Source organism: Tamandua tetradactyla, chromosome 11, assembly GCF_023851605.1.
Source record: "Tamandua tetradactyla isolate mTamTet1 chromosome 11, mTamTet1.pri, whole genome shotgun sequence".
NCBI lineage: Eukaryota > Metazoa > Chordata > Mammalia > Pilosa > Myrmecophagidae > Tamandua > Tamandua tetradactyla.
Genome location: NC_135337.1, coordinates 76,557,694 through 76,575,758, shown reverse-complemented (window position 1 = coordinate 76,575,758; position 18,065 = coordinate 76,557,694). Strand labels below are relative to the sequence as shown.

Below are 18,065 nucleotides of genomic sequence, written 5' to 3'. Positions count from 1 at the left end.
TCCCAAGCCTCCATGCCCTCTTGGCTGCCTGGAGCCAGACATTGGGTGCCAATTTCCCCAATGGGACTGGGGAAATAGGGGCTCATTGAGCCTGGGAAGGGAGGGAGCGTGTTCCTGGCTCCCCGCCCTGTCACGCTGGGTTAATACATGGCATGCAATCAGCAGCTGCCAAACCAGACCCTGTCCCAGCCTCCACGGTGCCCACAGGCTAGTGGGGAAAACATACGCCGAATGAATAATAATATAAATAATTGATGTTACAAAGAAAAAGATCAGGATGCTGGGAGAATGCAAAACTGGAGGAAACGTGACTTGTTTTGGGGCCTCTCCAAGGAAGTGAGGCTCAACCTACCAATCAGAGGGCAGAGGTGAAGGGGGAAAGGGTACATTACACACAGATGCAGCATGTGCAAAGGCCCTGCAGCTGAAAGGAGCATCTCCCATTTGGGGCCTGGCAAGGGGGTTAATGGGTCTGGAGCTCAGAGTACAAGCGTGAGGTCAGTGCCAAGTTGGGGGCCCTTAGGACCAGGCCTGGAGCCCCTGGTGAGGCCAGCAGCCTTCAGTGAATAGGCAGGAGCCATCAGAGGAAGAAATGGGCAAGTTTGCCCAGTGATCCAGGGGAAGGTGGTGAGGCTGTTTCTGCCGCAGGGGAGTCAGATGGCATAACTGGGAAGTTGGCTCTGTGTTTTTGTTTTCTTTTCTTTTTTTTTCTTCCTACTGATTCCCCCTTAGAAGATTCTTTCAAACCCATTTGGGTGTGGGTTATGAATCAGGATTTCTCTGCCAGCAAACAGCCTGTGCCTTGCGAGGGGCTCCCAGCCCAGTTGCCCTAAACAACCCCCCTCCTCAGCATGTGGGGAAACTGAAGCCCAGACAGGGGCAAGGATCACCCATGGTCACCCAGGGCAGGACTTGTGAACCTGTCCCGAAGGAGGGGTTTTGGGGAGTCCCAGGCTCAGCCCCCTACCCTGTCCCTGTTCTCCCCTGCCGAACCGTGAGGTTCCCTGGGGCCCATGTGGGGTGCTTCACCAGCGATTGCGGAGTGGATGGTTCCAGCAGTTTTCGAAAGCACCCCAGAGGTCATGCTCGGGGTGTCAGGGAGAAAAGGGGTGGAGGGGAATCCTTTTTAATGGGGAATGTGAGAGAGAGGTAAGAGATAGAGGAACATGGGGGAAAAGGCAGAGAGATAAAGAGAGATAACCAGCCAGAGACATGGAGAGAGACCAAGAGAGCCAGACTGAGACACTGGAGAGAGGCAGAGATCAAGAGTTGCAAACAGACATAGAGAGAACGAAAGAGAAGCCGGGTGCAGAGACAAGAGAAAGAGTGTGAGGGGCAGCAAGACAAGGCTGCAGAGTCAGGGGTTCCAGAAGCCCAGAGGCTGGGGGCTCCTGTGCAGTGAACACTCTCCCCATTGTTCGCAGCTGTAGGGGCAGGTTGTGTCTTGGGATCTCCAGTACAGGGCCTGGCACACAGAAGGCGCTCAATAAATGCTCGTTGAATGAATGCAGAGGCCTGAGCTAGAGCCCGCTGGGAGGGACAAAGAGAGAGAGAAGGACAGAGAGATGGTGAGAAAAAGGGAGAAGTACACCTGTGGTTCCTGAGCCCGGCCACAGACTATGGGAATCTCTCTGAACTTACTTGCCCCACCCCCACCCCCCACCCCCCAGGAAAATTCCCCTGGAACTACTGGGAGCACAAACCTGGTGGGCAGCCAGAATGGGAGGCGGCCCCTCCCCGGAACGCCCCGAGCCCCAGCGGGAGACGGTGGTTGCCAAGTCTCACCCGAAACTCCTTACAGTCCAGACTTGCTCCCTGGGTGAGACCAGAGCCTGCAAGGCCCGGGAGGGCTGGGCGTCTCCCAGTCTCACAGCCCAGAGAGGGGAGGGGCTGGCCTGGAGTCACCCAGAGTTGGAGTGAGGGGAAAAGGTTTTCCCAGCAGGGGAATGCACAAAAAACCCGATGAGGGAAGGGGGGAACAGTTTTTTAGCCTAAGATGTAGGTGGAGAAGGGCAAGGCAAGAGTGAAGCCATGATAAGGAGTTTGAACTTGATTTTGTTTTCAAACACCTGGTCTTTTATTCAAACACACACAAAAACCAGCCCCTCTGTACCAAGCTGGGCGGTGCTGGGGTCCCAGAGGTGACTCCTTCAGCAGTGGGGACTCACCGACCTCCCAGTTTCATGAATCAGAGGTGGACCAGAGACAGAGCCCTGGACCATCAGGAACCCAGAGGCTCTGCTTTGAGGTTCAGGAATAGCCACATGGAGATGGGGCATTGGAGGTGGGGCTTTGAAGGATGAATAGGAGCTTAGGGTGTTAGTAAGAATTTGGGGAGCATGCTGATGGAGTGTAGCAGTACAAACAAGGACCAAGGGGACAGGACAAGTCAGTATGAGCTTTCTTTAGCTCCAAGCTCAGCCGCCTGCCATTCAAGGCAGATACCTCAGGAGAGCTCCCTTCAGCCCTGGCCAAGCCCTGCCAGGTCTGGAGTCTCTTCAAAGAAACCCTAACTGCTCCAGCCCCTGTTATCACTCCTCCTTGGGTCACAGGCATTGTCTGCTTTGGTCCACATTTGGTGGGGCTGCTTCCCCTAACGTGGCTGTGGGACCTCAAGCCAGGCCTATGTCTCTTGGGGCCTCAGTTTCCCTATATGGAAAGTGGGAGCATCTGAAGATACTTTTGCTGTTTATGTACATCTCAGGACTGAGAAACCTTCCATAAATGATGTAAAGGTGGCAGGAAGGAAGAAAAGAGAGGATAAGACTGGAGAGTAGAAGAAAGGAGGGAGAAGGGACGGGAAAGGCAAGGAAGAAAAAGAAAGAGAGACAGGAGGAGAGGAGGGAAGAAGGGAAAGGCTTTGCCTCCCCCACCAACGCCCACACCAAGCCACGCCACATTATGATTTCAGAACACGCCAGAACTGTCGAGGCTTAAAGAAATGGGGGGGTGGGGGAGGGGGCAATTTGCATGCGATTTACATACTGTTTGTTAAATGTCAAAACGCACCGAAATGCTTTCCCCCACCCCCAACCCTAGTCAAAAGGCAAGAAGCCCTCTCTCTTCTTCCACCAGGTCCCCCAAATGAGCCGGGCAGAGGCCCTACATTTCAGGGGATGCTGGAGCAGTAGTCCAAAAGGCCTCGACCTTGGGCAAGCAGCTTCCCCTCTGCTGCTTTTCTGTAAAATGGGCTGGAATAATAGGTACCGGGGCGCAAAGAGGCGGGCAGGCCTGGGTACGACGAGGCCTGAGGCCTAGCAAGGAGATGACACGTGGCAGGGGCTGAGAAAGGGAGCCCCACCTCCTAGCGAGAGCTCTGGGGGAGCATGGGCATGTGTCCCAGGGACTGACAGAGACCCCCACCCATGCACGCTCTGTGCGCCCCCTTCCCTCACCGGGTGCCCGACAACTGCTCCGGCCTCAGTTTACCCACCACACAAAAGACAGCTGGAGGCCCTACCTATGGAAGAGTCCCCAAAGGGGTCCTACCGTGGGCACGCCTGGGAGCACGTATTCCCCTGCACCCAAATTTCCAGCGGGTCCATCTGCAAGAGTGAAATGGGGGCTCCCCCCACCCCACCCAGTGTCTTCATCTCTCCTCAGCTCTGTCTTTCTCTCTGTCTCCCCTTCCAACTTTCTCTTGCCCAGAGGGGGAGGCACGCCTATGGGGTACGCTCCGACAGGGAGTCCAGGGCCGGGAGGTGGGGGGGTCCTGGTGCCATCCCCCCAGCCCCTCATAAGCAAAGGGGCGCTCTGAGTGTGGCTCTCCCCACAGTGGTGATTTACTGGCCACCCGGCCCCACTCTGGGTCCTGCTGCCAGCACGGCTCTTAATTAAAGCATTATTTGTTCCCAGGCCCCCCTATCTCTGCCCTGCGCCACACAGGCACCCAGAACCTAAAGGTGGTGGCCCTCGGGCCATGTGCTGCCCTGGAAGTCCCACCCCCAACCCTACCCCCTACCCCAGAATATGCACAAAAGACAGAGGTCCAAGCGCCCCTTCAGACCCACCCAGGAGGTGCCGTGCAGGGGGCACGGGAGGGCACAGACAGACAAAGTTGTGGGCCCAGGTGCGCCGTGAGGAGACATCTGGAGCTGGAGGGAGATGTGATGTGGCGTTGGAGGCTGGGGTCGACCCCCTCGTCATTTGAGATTTCCTGAGGGACTGGCCTGTAACCCCAGCCAGGGCTGTTCACAGCAGGTGACGATGGTGGGGACCCCGGAGGGTGAAGCATGCCCAGGCTGGGAAGAAGGTAATCAGGGAAGGCTTCCTGGAGGAGGTTGGACAGCTTGGAGGCACAGGGAGTGACTCCAAAAGGCGCAGCTTGGGCAAAGGTATGGTTGAGAGAATGCACGAGGCACCAAGGAAAGGTCTGTCCCTACGTGCTCCTCTTCGCTGGCTATCTTCTGACTGCCACCGGAGTCTCCTGAGGTGGCCCAATCAGTACCCCCTGCAGACAGGCCCTGCCAGGCCCCAAGAAGGGAGCACAAGGGCTGCAGGATGGCATGGCATGGCTGGAAGGCATCTGCTGCTTGGCCGGCTGGCTGGGCAGGGGCGGCACTGTCCAAGGTCAGGGTCAGGGGCTGGAGCTCCATCAGGGACGTCCCAGGAAGCAGATGTCGGCAGGTCAGACCAGTGTCTAACAATCCATCAGGGAGCCCAGGACCTGGAACAGCAGGAAGGGAAGGGACAAGACAAGTTTAGTCCAGACACATGAGAGGCTCTCTGCCCTTTTTTTCCTGGTGGCACAGGAGGCCCCTGCCAGGTATTCCAGGTTCCCTCCGGGGTTGGACAGGAACTGCCCTCCTTCCTTGGGAGACCCTCCTCTGGGGAATATGGCTGTTTGCCGCCTCCTGCTGGCAGTCGTGGGAATTACAGGCACAGAGCACAATGACACCAAAGATGAAAATCCTGCTCCATCTTTCATTTGAAGGGGAGGGTAAGAGAGCCCAGAGATGGGTTGGGGAAGAGACTGGCTCAAGGTCACACAGAAAACTTGGGGCAGCGTTGCTCAGGCTGACATGTTAGTTCATAGAGAAGTGAGAAAGTGAGGCCCACCTCCCCGGGTCAGGAATATAAGGATGTTTGGGGGTGGTCAAGGAAGAAGGTGAAAGGGGGGGCGAGTCCCTCCTCTTTTCTGGGCCTCACTTTCCCCATCTCTGGCCTCTGTCGTCTCTGAGGTCCTTTCTGTGTCTCAAGGGCTGGGGGCACTCACCTAGAATGAACTCAGGGCTCCCAGGCTGCGAGGGCGGTAATTCCCAAAAGGTGCCCACACCATACTCCTTGCCTTCTTCCAGCTCCCTGGGTGCCCTGGCCATGTCTCCATTTCTCCAACCCGAGCTAACTGGAGAAGGACAGAAAGACACAGGTTGCAGGCCAGAGGCAGCCCTTTGCCCAGCAAAGCCCAGGTCTGCTCAGGGCCCAATTGTAAGCATCCTCAGCTGCCCAAGGGGTCCCCTCTTGCCAGGCTCCCTCGACAGCCCCTCCCCTGCTTCCAAGCACTGCCAGGGCTCCAGGCAAATATTCTGAGCGGTCTCCCCAGCTCCTCTCCTCCAGAGACGATGCCTGCAGCTAATATTTATTGAGCTATTATGTGCCAGATACTAAACTGGAATGCACCAGCAGATGAGTTAGACATTAGTTCACTCAGAGAGTTTATAGTCCAGTGGGGGAGATGGGGAGAAAAAAATTAAACGAAACAGAGAGAAGGCAGCTGCTGATAAGTGCATGGGTGGGGGCTGGGGAGGGTCAGTGGGATGCAGTCGTAACCAGGTCACACTGGTGAGGTGGCATATCTGAACAAAACCTTGAAGGAGGTGAGGGAGGCAGTTAGGTGGCTACAGGAGGAAAGAGCATTCCGAGGTGTGAGAACAGCCCGGGCAAAGGCCCTGAGGCAGGAAGCTGCCTGGTATGTACGGAGAAAGAAGAGGAAGCAGAGGGAGCAAGAGGGAGAGGGTGAGGAAGGGAAGGCACGGAGGGGACTGGGCAGGCAGTGCAGGTTCCTGGGGGAGGATCTGGGTTTTTTTTCCTGAGGGAGGTGGGAGCCATGGAGAGTTGTAGGCAGAGGACCTGACTCAGGTGCTCAACGGTGCTCTCTGGCTGCTGCAAGGAGGACAGACTGTGGGGGGCGAGGGCGGGAGGGGTGGGGCTAGGGCAGAGGTGGGGGGTCTGGGTCTAGGCAGGAGATGATGGGGCTGGCTGAGGGCAGAGACAGAGGAGAGAGAAGTAGCTGGATTTGGGATAGATTTTGCAGGGGCAGAGCCAACAGGACAGTCTGCAGGGCAGGGGTACACCAGTGCCACTGAAATACCAGAGCTGGGTTCCAACCCCAAATCTGCCCCTTCCCAGATTAAACCCTCTCCGTGCCTGTTTCCCCACCAGTAAACTAAGAATTAATAGTAGGGTACAGCCCGCAGGGGTGCCATGACTCCTAGGTGCTCAGGACGTGCTTACTATTGAGCTCCTACTGTTTGCCCTTGCCCAACCAGGTCTCCAAGCAGGGTTCACCGACTTGATGGCTTCCCCCAGTCCCCGAGGCAAGAAGAGCTGTTACTATTGCACTCCCGGAGTTTGGAAACTGGACATAGCAGGAGAGGTCGCCCTGCTTCCCCAGAGGTGAGGGAGGCCCAGGCTGGTTTGTCTCCAGCCCACGCAGCTTCTCCCATCCCAGGGTGCCATGTGGGCCAACAGGTCAGATGTGTTTGTGCCCATTTCACAGATGAGGAAACCAAGGTCTTCCCGGGGGCAAGACCTTGTCTTCTCACCTTCCCGGCCAGTACTCAGCTACAGGCCAGCAGCCCCCTGCTCCATGTTTTGTGTGTTTGAGTGTGGCTCTGGGGCTCAGGACGTGTTTGATGCTCAGAGAAGGTGGGTGAGTGACCTCAGGACGCACAGAATGTGGTTGGCAAAGGCTGACAGAGTTCCAGGCCCTGTGCTATTCTGCCTGATGTGGGAGACAGAGCTGGGTGTTGCCATCAATCCTACTTGTGTGGGGTCAGGAATGGGGGCAAAGGGCAAGGCACGAGGGCGAGGAAAGAGACCAGAGGAAGCCAAAACCGTCTCTTCTGGAGGCTTCCCTCTTTTGCCTCCACCTTCCTGCAGCCCCCACTGTGGCCCACCTGGACCAGAGCAGTCACTTCTGCCCTGGTCCACCAGCTCTGGCCCCCACCCCAGTCTATCCCCCAACAGCAGCCAGTGGGCATCTGTAAGCCCCTGAATCAAGTCCTGTCCCTCCTCTGCCCACAACCCTCCATGGCTCCCACCTCCCTCAGAATAAAAACCCACGTCCCTGCGGCCCTGCACGACCTGCCCTGGCCCCTCCCTGCTCTCCTCCTCGTTCACTCTGCTCCAGCCACACAGGCCTCCGTGCTGTCCCTTCCCAGTCCAGGCACCATCCTGCCTCAGGGCCTTTGCACAGGCTGTTCCCTGATCTGGAAAACCCTTCCCCCAGATCTTGTCCTCTTTGTTTAACCAACTCATTCACTTTGTACCCTGAAATGTTCCCTCCTCAGGGAAGCTTTCCCTGTCCATTGGCTGGAGTCATATCCCCATCACTCCAGACCTTCCGGCATTTTCCTTACCACACTTACTACAACTTGATGTTATATCATATATTGATTTGGCTTGTTCCTTGACTTTCTAACCCTCTGGACAGTGGTTGGGTCACCACTGGGTTCTGGTGCCCGGTATGGGTCCTGGTATTCAGGAGGCACTCAATAGATGCTTATTGAATATTGAATGATTATTACATGGGCATCTGAGGATCGTCCAGCCTCCGGGCATTGTAGGAGAAGACACGCTGCCAGGAATACTGTCTCCCAACTCCGAGCCTGGGACCTTCTATCCCTCACCCTTGGGCCAGTCTCCCAGCCAACGCCTGAGTCCTTCAGCCCCCTGGGGTGCCTAGGGAGGCCAGCTCTCCTACCCTCACTTAAACTTCCTGGAATGGCGTTTGAGGCTTCTGCTCTCAAAATGCCATCCCAGGCTTGGTGAACAAAGTCTCTGAGGGTTGGGCAAGCATGAACCTAGTAAATCCTGGGGCACACGTACAGCTTCCTGTCCCCCCCCCACTCCCGCCCATCACCTCCGAGGTAGCATCTGAGGCTCTGGGACAGCCCCTGCTTGTGTTCCGCCCCCCCCCCCCCCCCCCCCCGCCACCGCCACTGCCCATCTCACTAGGCGCCAGCTCCATTTCCCAAAGTCACCCCTGAACTTTGCACATGCTGTTCCCTCTGCCCTTCCCTGCAAACTCCTCCTTGGCCTGGGAACCTCTCTGGAGACCCCAGAAGACAGGCCTGTGACAAAGCCCGAAGGTGGACAGCAAGCGTGGGGGTGAGACTGGGGGGACGGGAAGTGCAGGGGCTGGGAGTTCCCAAGAAGACAGAGAAGGAAGAGAGAGACAGAGGCCCAGAGAAGAACAGACTGAGAGGAAGAGCAGAAGAACCAGTGAAACAAACAAACGAAAAAGGAACAGCTCCCCAGAAGGAGAAGGAGAAAGGTAGGGAGGCCAGAGAAAGAGAGACAGACTTACAGAGAATGAGAATGAATGAAAGCGAGACTGTGCCCACAGAGAAGGAGAAAGAGAGGGAAGGAGAAAAAGGGATGGGGTACGGGAAGAAGACAGGAAAGGCCAGAGAGAGGCTAAAAGGGCCAGAGGGAAGCAGGCCCCGCCGGGATCCCTGCCTCTCTCCCAGCCGGTTCCCACAATCGGCCGGCGCTCAGGCCCCAAGGCCGCACCCCGGCACCCATCCCAGCCCTCCCAGCCGCACCCCCCCCACCCCCCAGCTGGATCCTCCTGCGCCCCCACACCATCCTGGGGCCAATCCGGGTGCTCCAGTGCGCTGAGCCCCGTCCCCCACCCCTCCGGGCTCCCCCCACCCCGCCCCAAGTCACCTGGGGTCGCTGATGAGCAGCAGCACCGAGCCATCCTGCAGGCGCACGTCGCGCACGGTCTGGTGGTCGGCGAGCGGGCGCGCGTTGTAGTAGAAGGTGCGTTTCCACGAGCTCACGCCCTGGCCCACGAGCTGGGCGCGCAGGTCGCGGAGCGTGTCCCCGGGGCGCACGGTGAGCGGCAGCAGCAGCGCCTCGTCGGCCAGGTGCACCTTGATGTGGTAGCGCTTCCAGCGCGACAGGCCCCGGCGCAGCCCCTCCATGGCTTCCCCGCCGCCGGGCCCTCCCCCTCCCCCACTCCCACCCCCACCGCGCCGCCCGGCACGCCCCTTCTCCGTGCACGCCCCTGCGCCCCGCGGCGCCCGCCCGGACACGCCCGGTCCGGGACTCGCCCTGGCCCAGACCCGAGAAACAAGAGAGGTCGGTCTGTAGCTGGGTGGTGGGAAAGGCCGGGGCCAAAGAAGAGCTGGGGAGAGAGGGGCTGGGGGAAGGTGCTGTTTTAGACACCGGTCATCCGGAGGCGTGCCGGAGGAGGTGACATTTGAGCTGGAGACGGGGAAGTGGGAGGAGTGAGCCAGCCGGGAGGAGGGCCCTGGGGAGGGAGAAAACAGCCCATGCAAAGGCCCTGAGGCAGGGAAGAGCCTGGACCGCGGGGGTTGGGTGTGAGGCGCAGCAGTGAGGAGGAGGTCCGGGGCTAGGGAGCCGAGGAAAGGTGGGAGGGCTGCCTGGAGAACTTGGGCTTTTATCCTCAGGAAGGTGGGAGCCGTGGAAGGCTGTGGGTAGAGGAGGGATGGATTCTGACTGAGGTTGACATTCACCAGTCACTCATTTATTTCTTTATTTCCCTTAAGACACTCCCCTCTCTTCCCCACAGAGAAGCACTTACTCTGATTAGGCAGGGCTGGGCAATGCTGACCCCTAAAGAGATCCCAGGCTCAGGTCCTGCCCTCAAGGATCTCTCAGTTAAAGGTGGGAGATGAAGACCTGGACACAGATTCTTCCAGCTCAGTGTGGCCAGGGCCTGAGTAGAGAAAGAGATTGCAGTCTGGGGAAGCCCAGGGGTGTGAATGGCTTTGCAGACAGGGTGGGCATTAGAGTTGGGGCTTTGACACATAAGTAGGAGTTCAACATTCTAGCTAAGGAGGAATCTGCCTGTGAATAGCAACCATAAAAGTGTGCCTAATGGGGAGAGGCAGCAGTTGAGGCTCGTGGCCAGTGAGAGCCATGGGAGGCTTGTGAGCAGGGAATTTGCCCATCTTCCCTACCCTTACAACCCCTTGCTCAGGCCCCAACAGCCTCTCTAGTCACACTTATCCAAGCACCTTCTCCCTGAAAGTCTTCCCTGATTGCCACCAGCCCCCACCCATCGCCACACCTGTCTGGACAGGACTGTCCAGTTCTGGATGTTTCCTGAGGCTGAGCAGCAGGACGCTGGTTTAGCCTCAACAATTCAAAGTCAGTACTTGGAAGCCAGGTATGACAAAGCCTATTAAGAAATCCTCCTCCGTGAGGCTGAGGCTCTCATCCTAGCCCTGCCCCTTAAAAAAGGGACTTAACCTCCTTGGGCCTCAGTATCCCCATCTGTCCACGGGGGTTGCTGTAAGCATTAAATTAATGCTAGTAAAGCACTTAGGAAGGTTCCTGAAGCATAGTCAGACTGACCATTTGGCTAGACTGAAGGAATATCTGGAAAGATGATCACGTAGACTTCTGTAAGATAAAACAAATAAAACAAAAAACAGCAATAGGGAAGGTGTCTGCTAAGTGCTAGCTGCTTTCTAGGTATTAAAAAAGAAAAAAAGAAAGAAAAAAAAACCCTCCCTTAAGCCTTACATGATACATTTAGCTCCATTGTACATATGGGTAAACTGAGGCCGACAGAGGGTACATGCCCTACCTGAGGATCCCCGGTGGGCAGATGGCAGAGCCAGCATTTGAACCCTGGCAGCCGACTCCTTGTACTCACTACACAGTTTCTTATACAAACATCAGATGTCAGATGGAGGTTTTAAAGGTGGCTAAAACCAAAATAAATTCAATATAGATGCTGTCCCTCCCCCCCAAAAAAGATAAAAACTATAAAAGTATTAAATTAATAAGTGGGAGTTAAAAAATAATAATAATCCATGTGTTGAAGAGCTCTTTAAGCCTGACATTAAATCCAGAAGCCATTAATTAAAAGACTGATAACTCGCTACGTGAAAAGAAAGGTTCCTTCACACACACACACACACACACACACAAAATACCAGAAAGTCAACCAACAAATAAAGCAGAGGGGAAAATTTCCACAACATGATAGACAAAAGGCCAATTTCCTTCATATGTAAAAAGCTTCCAGAACTCATTAAGAACCCACGGTCCAAAAAGGGGCAAAAGACACGAGCCGTCTTGGAAAAAGAAATACAAGTGTCTTTTAAGCATATGAAAAGAAGCTCAATCTTACTCATGCTAAGTTTAATATAAAATGTAAAATGAAACTACTATGAAATGGCTTTTATTGTATTTTATTTTTCATCTATCAGGTTGATAAAGATGGAAAAGTTGGCAATTTACTGTGTCGCTGGGGTTTTGGGAAATGAGCAATCTCGTGCGTCGGGATTGGGAGTGTGGAGTGGTATAAGCTCTCTGCCAATAGCTACTGAAATATGGAAGCCGGCAGGATATATATTGCTTTTGGGACTGTATCCGTGTGCACGCATTGACTGATTTTCATGAAAGTCATAACGAATGATAAAGTTCTTCTGGTCCCTGAGCCCATTTTACAAGGGAGGGAAACTGAGGCCCATAGAGGAGACGTGGCGGAACGAGTGCTTGGGCTAGTGTGCGCTCTCTCCGTGGAAGGTGGGTGGTTCGGCTCTGTCTGCAGGTCACCACGTTCCCGGCCACCTCCCTTGTCAGGCTACACTTCAGGCCTCCCCCATCTGACCTGCCAGCTTCCAGAATATGTCAGATCAAGACCTGGGGAGGCCCAGCATCACCATATGGAAGCCAGGCAGGCCACACTGGGCCCCGTGAGTGTCGGGTGCCAGTTCCAATTAATTCTGACTTTCTCATTAAACCATTAGGAAAAGCCAGGTGGCTGCGGGCTGTCGGTCCATTGCCTGGGCTGCTGGATTAGAAAAGGATCACAGCTTTTGCCTTGAGACACTGCATTATACGCTGCAGGCAATTACGGAAGGCCTAGGCGGGCAAGGGCAAGCTCAGAGAATCCCTGAATTCTAGAACCTCGGAGGCTTGGGACCATGCCCTCCCCATAATTGTAGACTCTCAGAATCCTGCGATGCCTGGAGTTCTCGATCCTTAGAATGTTCTAGAAGCTGAGAGCTCTGGCATGTGTTGACCGCTCTGAGTGGCCATCCACAGACAGCACCCCTGGCTGTCTTAGGAGAATAAGGGATTCCATGAAAGGCTCTGAGGGGTTGCAGAGAATCAGTGATATTTGAGAGGAACAGGCCTTAAAATAAATTAGAAAAAAAAAAAAAAAAGTCAGTGGAAACCATTATATTAAACAAAAGAAGCCAGACAGAAAGGACAACTATTGTATGATCCCACGTATATGAAATATCGAGAATAAACAAATTCATAGAGACATAAAGTGGATTCGAGGTTACCAGGGATTAGGGGGTGGGAAATGAGGAGTTGTTGCTTCATGGGTGCAGAGTTTCTGTTTGGGGTGATGAAAAAGCTTTAGTGAAGAGAGGCGGTGATGGTTGCACAACATCGTAAAAGTAATTAATGCATTGAGTTGGATGCTTACAAATGACTAAAATGGAAAAATCTGTGATATGTATGTATATTACCACAATTTAAAAAAAAGGTGGGGGGGGAGGTCAGGATGCAAGGGATTTGGGAGTGGTCCAATGAGGGTTTGCATCCCTGCCAATATTTCAGGCAAAAAGGAGGGCGGGGAGATGCCAAACACATGACCCGGCCAGAGTTGACAGCACTGCCAAATTCTGGAATCAGATGCTCTGGCTCCTGAGACATAGAAGTTTCTCACTTAGCGGTCAGAGTTCTTGCGCTGGAAGCCCACGGGCTGAATGTGATTTGTTAAAAGAAAGAAAGAAAGAAAGAAAAAGAATTGGGGTACAAGTTAGTAGCATTTACAAATTGGGGTTTTATTTTTCTTGCATGAGAAGCTGGGCTTCAGCTGGGCTCCCGGGACAAGGGATGGCCATTGACGGGCTAGAGAGGGGCAAAGGTGTCCTTCGTGGGTGGAATGTATGTGCCTTTACAGTTCCAACCGGGCCTACTTCACTGCTGTATTTTCCTTGCCTGTCCCCGGAGGTGGTGGAGTTTGTTAGCCTGGAACTTGTGCTAAGACTAACTCTGTACCCTCCTGATTTATAACCAGGAAAGTGAGCCCCCAGGGGCAACTGTTTGCCAAAGTCCCTTTCTGGGTTTGCAGGGGCTGCTATGGCAATCCTGCTCCCCGGTTGGCTTAAACCCTGGGAATTTATTGGCTCCCAGTTTTAGAGGCTGGAAGTCCAAAAATCAGGAGTGTGGGCAAGGCCCTGCTTTCTTTGAAATCTGAGCCGTTTGGGTAATTGCTTTTCAGTATTCCTCCGTCCCATGGTGATTTGTCTCTTTCTGTCTGTCTGTCTCCTGCTCTGGTTGTCTCCTAACTGACTGTGTCCGGATTTGGTCTCTTTCTAAGGACTTCTTTCATGGTGGATTTAAGGGCCTGCCTGACTCGATTGGGCCTCACTGGAACAGGATTTTCGAAGGCCCCATCCCCAAGTGGGTTAGGACGGCAACTTGTCTTTGCGGGGATACGAGGCTTTGGGAAAAGCGAATGGACATTGCCAGCACTGTACAGTTTCACAGCCATACAGTAAGGAAGGGGCAGCGTCCTTGGAACACGCCAGGTGAGAGGGAATAGGATGGTGCTGGGGGCCTGCCTCTCTACCTTGGATGCGGTTGAGAGAAAGAGAATGTGGTCCCTGGGGTGGGGAGTAATGGATTTCAGAGGGGCGTGGAGAAGAGTTTGGATTTGTTCCTAAGGGGAAACTATGAAAGGATTTGAAGCAACAAAGTGACATGATGTAATTGATGGGTTAGAAAGGTCCCCGATGGTGCGGAATCTATTTTAGGAGGAAAAATTGGTCCTTGGTTTAGAAAGGCCTTGTCCGAGGTCAGAGGTGACAAGAAGGGATGGAATCAAAGCATTTCGAGCATCCCAACTGCAGGGAGAGCCAAACTCTCCTGTGAGAGTGAAGAGACTTGCCACAAACAGAGGCAGGGGGGATAGGTTTAATGACATCAGAGGGGAAACCTGGTCCAGAGGGCCTCTAATGCTTCTGCCTCTCTTGACTCCCAACCCCTACCCGGTAGGATATGAAGCAGATATAAGAGAAATTCCCAATAATGTGGTAATTTGTATAAACATGTACATAGCTGCAGGAGCTGTCCCTTAAGCTGTTATTTAGCTCTGTTAGGAACAAAGATTATTAATCACCAACGTATCCAAAAGGAGCATCCTTCATATATAAAGAGTTGTAAAACAAATAAATAATAGACAGACACATGCAAAAGACAGCGATGTCACTTTGGACATATACAACATATGGGGGCCAGCTGATAAAAGAAAGATTCTTATGAAAAACTTTAATCACCCAAGTATTTCCTCCCCCAATACTCAGTGATATTTGATATCTGATACTATTCAATTTTGTGAGCGTACAAGAGACACTCATATCTGTTGCTGGTATAAGATGGTAGCCTCTTTCTGGAAGGTTAAATGGCAAAGCAAAGTGTATTGCCAGCGTTATATGTATATGTATATACCATTTCAGGGAAAGTACTGTAACAATTCACATTTGTCAAGTGACAAATTCAATTTCATTTATTATCTCTTTTACCCACTAGAACAACAGCAGGATTTCTGTCTGCTTTGTTCACTGCTGCGTCTCTGGTGCCTGGAACAGTGCCTGGCATGAATTTTTATGCCCAGCAGGATGGAGTACACTCATTTTTCTGGACAGTGAAGTATGAGAATCACTGAGTTAGAGCAAAAGGAAAATTTTCGCGCAGACAGACGTCAGAACATCCAAGCATTATCAGCCTTTAAGACAACCCTTTCAAATCCCCTAAGCGGGGGACAGGGAATTCTCAGGGGCTCCTACTGACCTACAAGTTAATGGATGTGCTTGTAGTTATAAGGACTAAATGAGATAATTTCTGACAACTGAGTACTTAGGATGCACCAGGCAGTGTTTAAAGTGCTTACAAACTTCAGCTCGTTTAACCCTCCTCCAAACCTATGACGTGCTCTACAAAGGAGGAAACTGAGGCCGCAATGGGAGAACGGCACCAAACCAGGGCATGGCACATAGTAGGTTCTTAGTCCCAGCGGGACCTAAATCTTCCTTGGACAGACCCGGGGCCATGTGGCACTGTGAGGACCCACCTTTGCCTCTCCAGAGGTCATTTCCTGAGAAAATCCACAGTCTCTACCCTTGCATTCCTTGGGTGACGGTGCAGAGCTGCTGGAAAGGGCAGCAGAGACGGCGGTGGCAGCAGATTTCTGCACAGAAAGCCTCCCCTTCCTTCCCAGACACACACATAACCATGTACCCTGACACAACACGGTGAGAGGCTAACCCAGGCACACAGAGACACACACACTGACACGGATGCAAGGCACACTCCCCCATAGACAGATACAGCCATATACAGACACACTCAAGATTCAAGCGCGAGGAAAGACTCACACACACACACACACCCTGACACACACAGACATCCCAAGGCAAATGCAAACACACGCAGAAAGAGGCGCCAAACACACATGGAGACAAAACGGAGACACAGAAACCTGTAGGCACATACCCCAATACAAAAACAGGCATGCCCACTCCAAACACACACACACACACACACACACACACACACACAGAGGCACAGAAATGCCCCCCACTCCCCACCCTGAGATCAACGCAAATACACCCCAAGGCAAACACAGGGGAGTCCTCACAGGGCACGTGTGCACACAGCACCGTCTCCTGCTCCGTCCTCCAGCCCCTGCAGGCTGGGCCTGGGCCTCCCGCAGCTCTTGGGTGCCCCCTGGTGGGCGTGGGAGAAAGGGGCTGCGCCTTCGCTGCATCTTTCTGTCCCAGACTCTCCGTGTTCACGTGTCTCCGCTTTCGCCCATCTCTACTGGATCTCTCGGCGTGTCCACGTGCAGCTGTGTACATGTCTGTCTTCTCTGTCTCGCTGCCCACCGGCCTCTCTGTCACTGTGTGCTTCTCATTTGTCTTTCTCCCTCTCTGGATCTTTTTCCCTCTCTCTCTCTGGTCTGCCTCTTTCTTTATCTCTCTTTTTGTCTCTCTCTGTGTCACTTTTCCTCTCTCTGAGTCTCCCTGTGGTTTTCCGTGTCTCTCCCTCGCTCTCTGTCTCCTTTACTCTTCACCTTCCACCCCCCTATATCCTGCCCCCTTGGGAGCCTCTCACACTGAGCCATATCTGGGCCAAGGTACTTCAGTGCCCCTCCCTCCACCCTGCATCCCATCCGTCCCCCAGTCTCACTGGTTATGGTCTGGCCTAACTCCTGCTCCGTGGCTGTGTCCAGAGCCCAGAAGAAGGCTTGCCTCTTCACCCTGGCTGCTTGTGGCTCCCTGGACACCCTCAATCCAGAAAGAGCCTGGAGAGAGGCAGGGGCAGTTGACAATCACCCTTGAAGCCTGCAAGGAGGGCTGGCCTCCTCCTCTCAACTGCCGAAAACCCACCATAGCTCCCCATCGCCCACAGGCTGGAGGCCCAATGCTCTCTGCCCAACCTGGCCTCAGCCTTTTCCTCGGGGCCTCCACACATGCTGTTCCCTCTCCCGGAATGTCCTTCCTCATTTTTTGCATCTCAGTGCTCAGGTTCACCCAGACCACCTCCTCCAGGAAGCCCCCCCCCCCACCTTGTTGAGCTCCAGAGCCATCAGGTCTGGCTCCCATCACAGCTGTAACTCTCACACGGAGCCCAGTGCACAGGGAGTGTTTGCTAGATGAATGAGCATGCCCAAATGGGGTTCAGAGATAAACTCTTGAGCCTGGATTTCTGAACAGGCGTTGGTGGGGGACCTGGAACCCCTGAACTTCTTCCTGCTCTGGGCCCCCGTTTCCCAGGAACAAGGGTGAGAGGTTTTCTCTCTTGGTTGCTCGTGAGATCCACCCTGCTGGGTTTCATTTCAGCCGAGTCTGTAAATATTTGGCCACTGTCGGCCAGCAGCATCCGCACAGGGGAAGCTTCGGTGCCTTTTATGATCTCCCCACGAGGCCGACTGTGCCGCTTCTGTGGCTGGGTGCACGGGGCGCCCCAGCAGCTTCACAGCTGCTGGCATAGGATGGGTATGATTGCAGGGCTGGAAAAAGCCTCCAGATGCCATCAGAGGCTTCCGGCACTTAACCCCACACAGCACATGCACTCAGGAGGTTGCACGAGAGTGTCTTCTTTTAAAAATTGCTAATGTAACATTTGGATTATGGCCCTGATGGAAGCGGAATCCGAGGGCAGTTTCCTCTCCCTTCCGTGAGTGCAAAGACCACCCTTAATCCTTAAAGGGAGGCGGAAAGCCTAGGTTAGATACGGCTCTTGTTAAAAGAATTAGCAGCAACCACAACCCATTTGCTAAGCATCTACTATAAGCCAGATATTATGAAAAGCACTTGAAGTGCATCAGTTTCGCGTCTTCAGGAATAACCTTGCCCATTTTACAGAGCTAAGCTCAGAGAGGTTCAGTAATGGGCTCAAGGTTACTCAGCTGGCGATGGACAGAGCTGAGATTCTACCTCTCCTGCCTGACTCTGTCTTAAGCAAGCCCTCCAGCCCTCACAGAGGCCTCCCTGTAGGGCTAACGTGAAGACCTCCAGAAGCCACACAGCACTTCTGAATCTTTAAGGTCCCAGAAGAGACGGGGGTAGGGAGGGGGTGGAGGTGGAGCCTGGAGCAAACTAGCCAGTTTGAATTGGGGCCTGAGAGCCTGATTTTTTTTCATGGGCAGGCACTGGGAATTGAACCCGGGTCTCCGCTATGGCAGGCGAGAACTCTGCCTGCTGAGCCACTGTGGCCCGCCAGAGAGCCTGAATTCGTAGCACACACCTCCTCCCAGGTAACTCTGCTAACTGTGTTCCTTAATCCTTTTTCAGTAATGGTAACCTTAGTGCTGCACCCATCCAAACACGTTT

The 18,065-nt window shown here is 53.8% G+C and overlaps 1 protein-coding gene across 2 annotated transcripts; it reads right to left on the bottom strand.

Moving 5' to 3' along the window:
- Positions 1-1,688: 1,688 nt before the first annotated feature.
- On the bottom strand, positions 1,689-9,153 carry TINCR (TINCR ubiquitin domain containing). Of its 2 annotated transcripts, XR_013159533.1 has the most exons (3): positions 8,893-9,153; positions 5,216-5,344; positions 1,689-4,666 (listed from the first exon to the last, which is right to left on the bottom strand). XR_013159533.1 is itself a non-coding variant. In XM_077121055.1 (1 exon), exon 1 carries the CDS (start codon positions 9,150-9,152, stop codon positions 8,889-8,891), a length of 264 nt encoding a protein of 87 aa, XP_076977170.1. In that variant the 5' UTR covers position 9,153. The 2 variants fall into 2 exon arrangements, 1 of the variants encoding a protein (XP_076977170.1); XM_077121055.1 differs by lacking the exons at positions 1,689-4,666; positions 5,216-5,344 and having other exon boundaries at positions 8,889-9,153.
- Between the last annotated feature and the right edge of the window lie 8,912 nt (positions 9,154-18,065).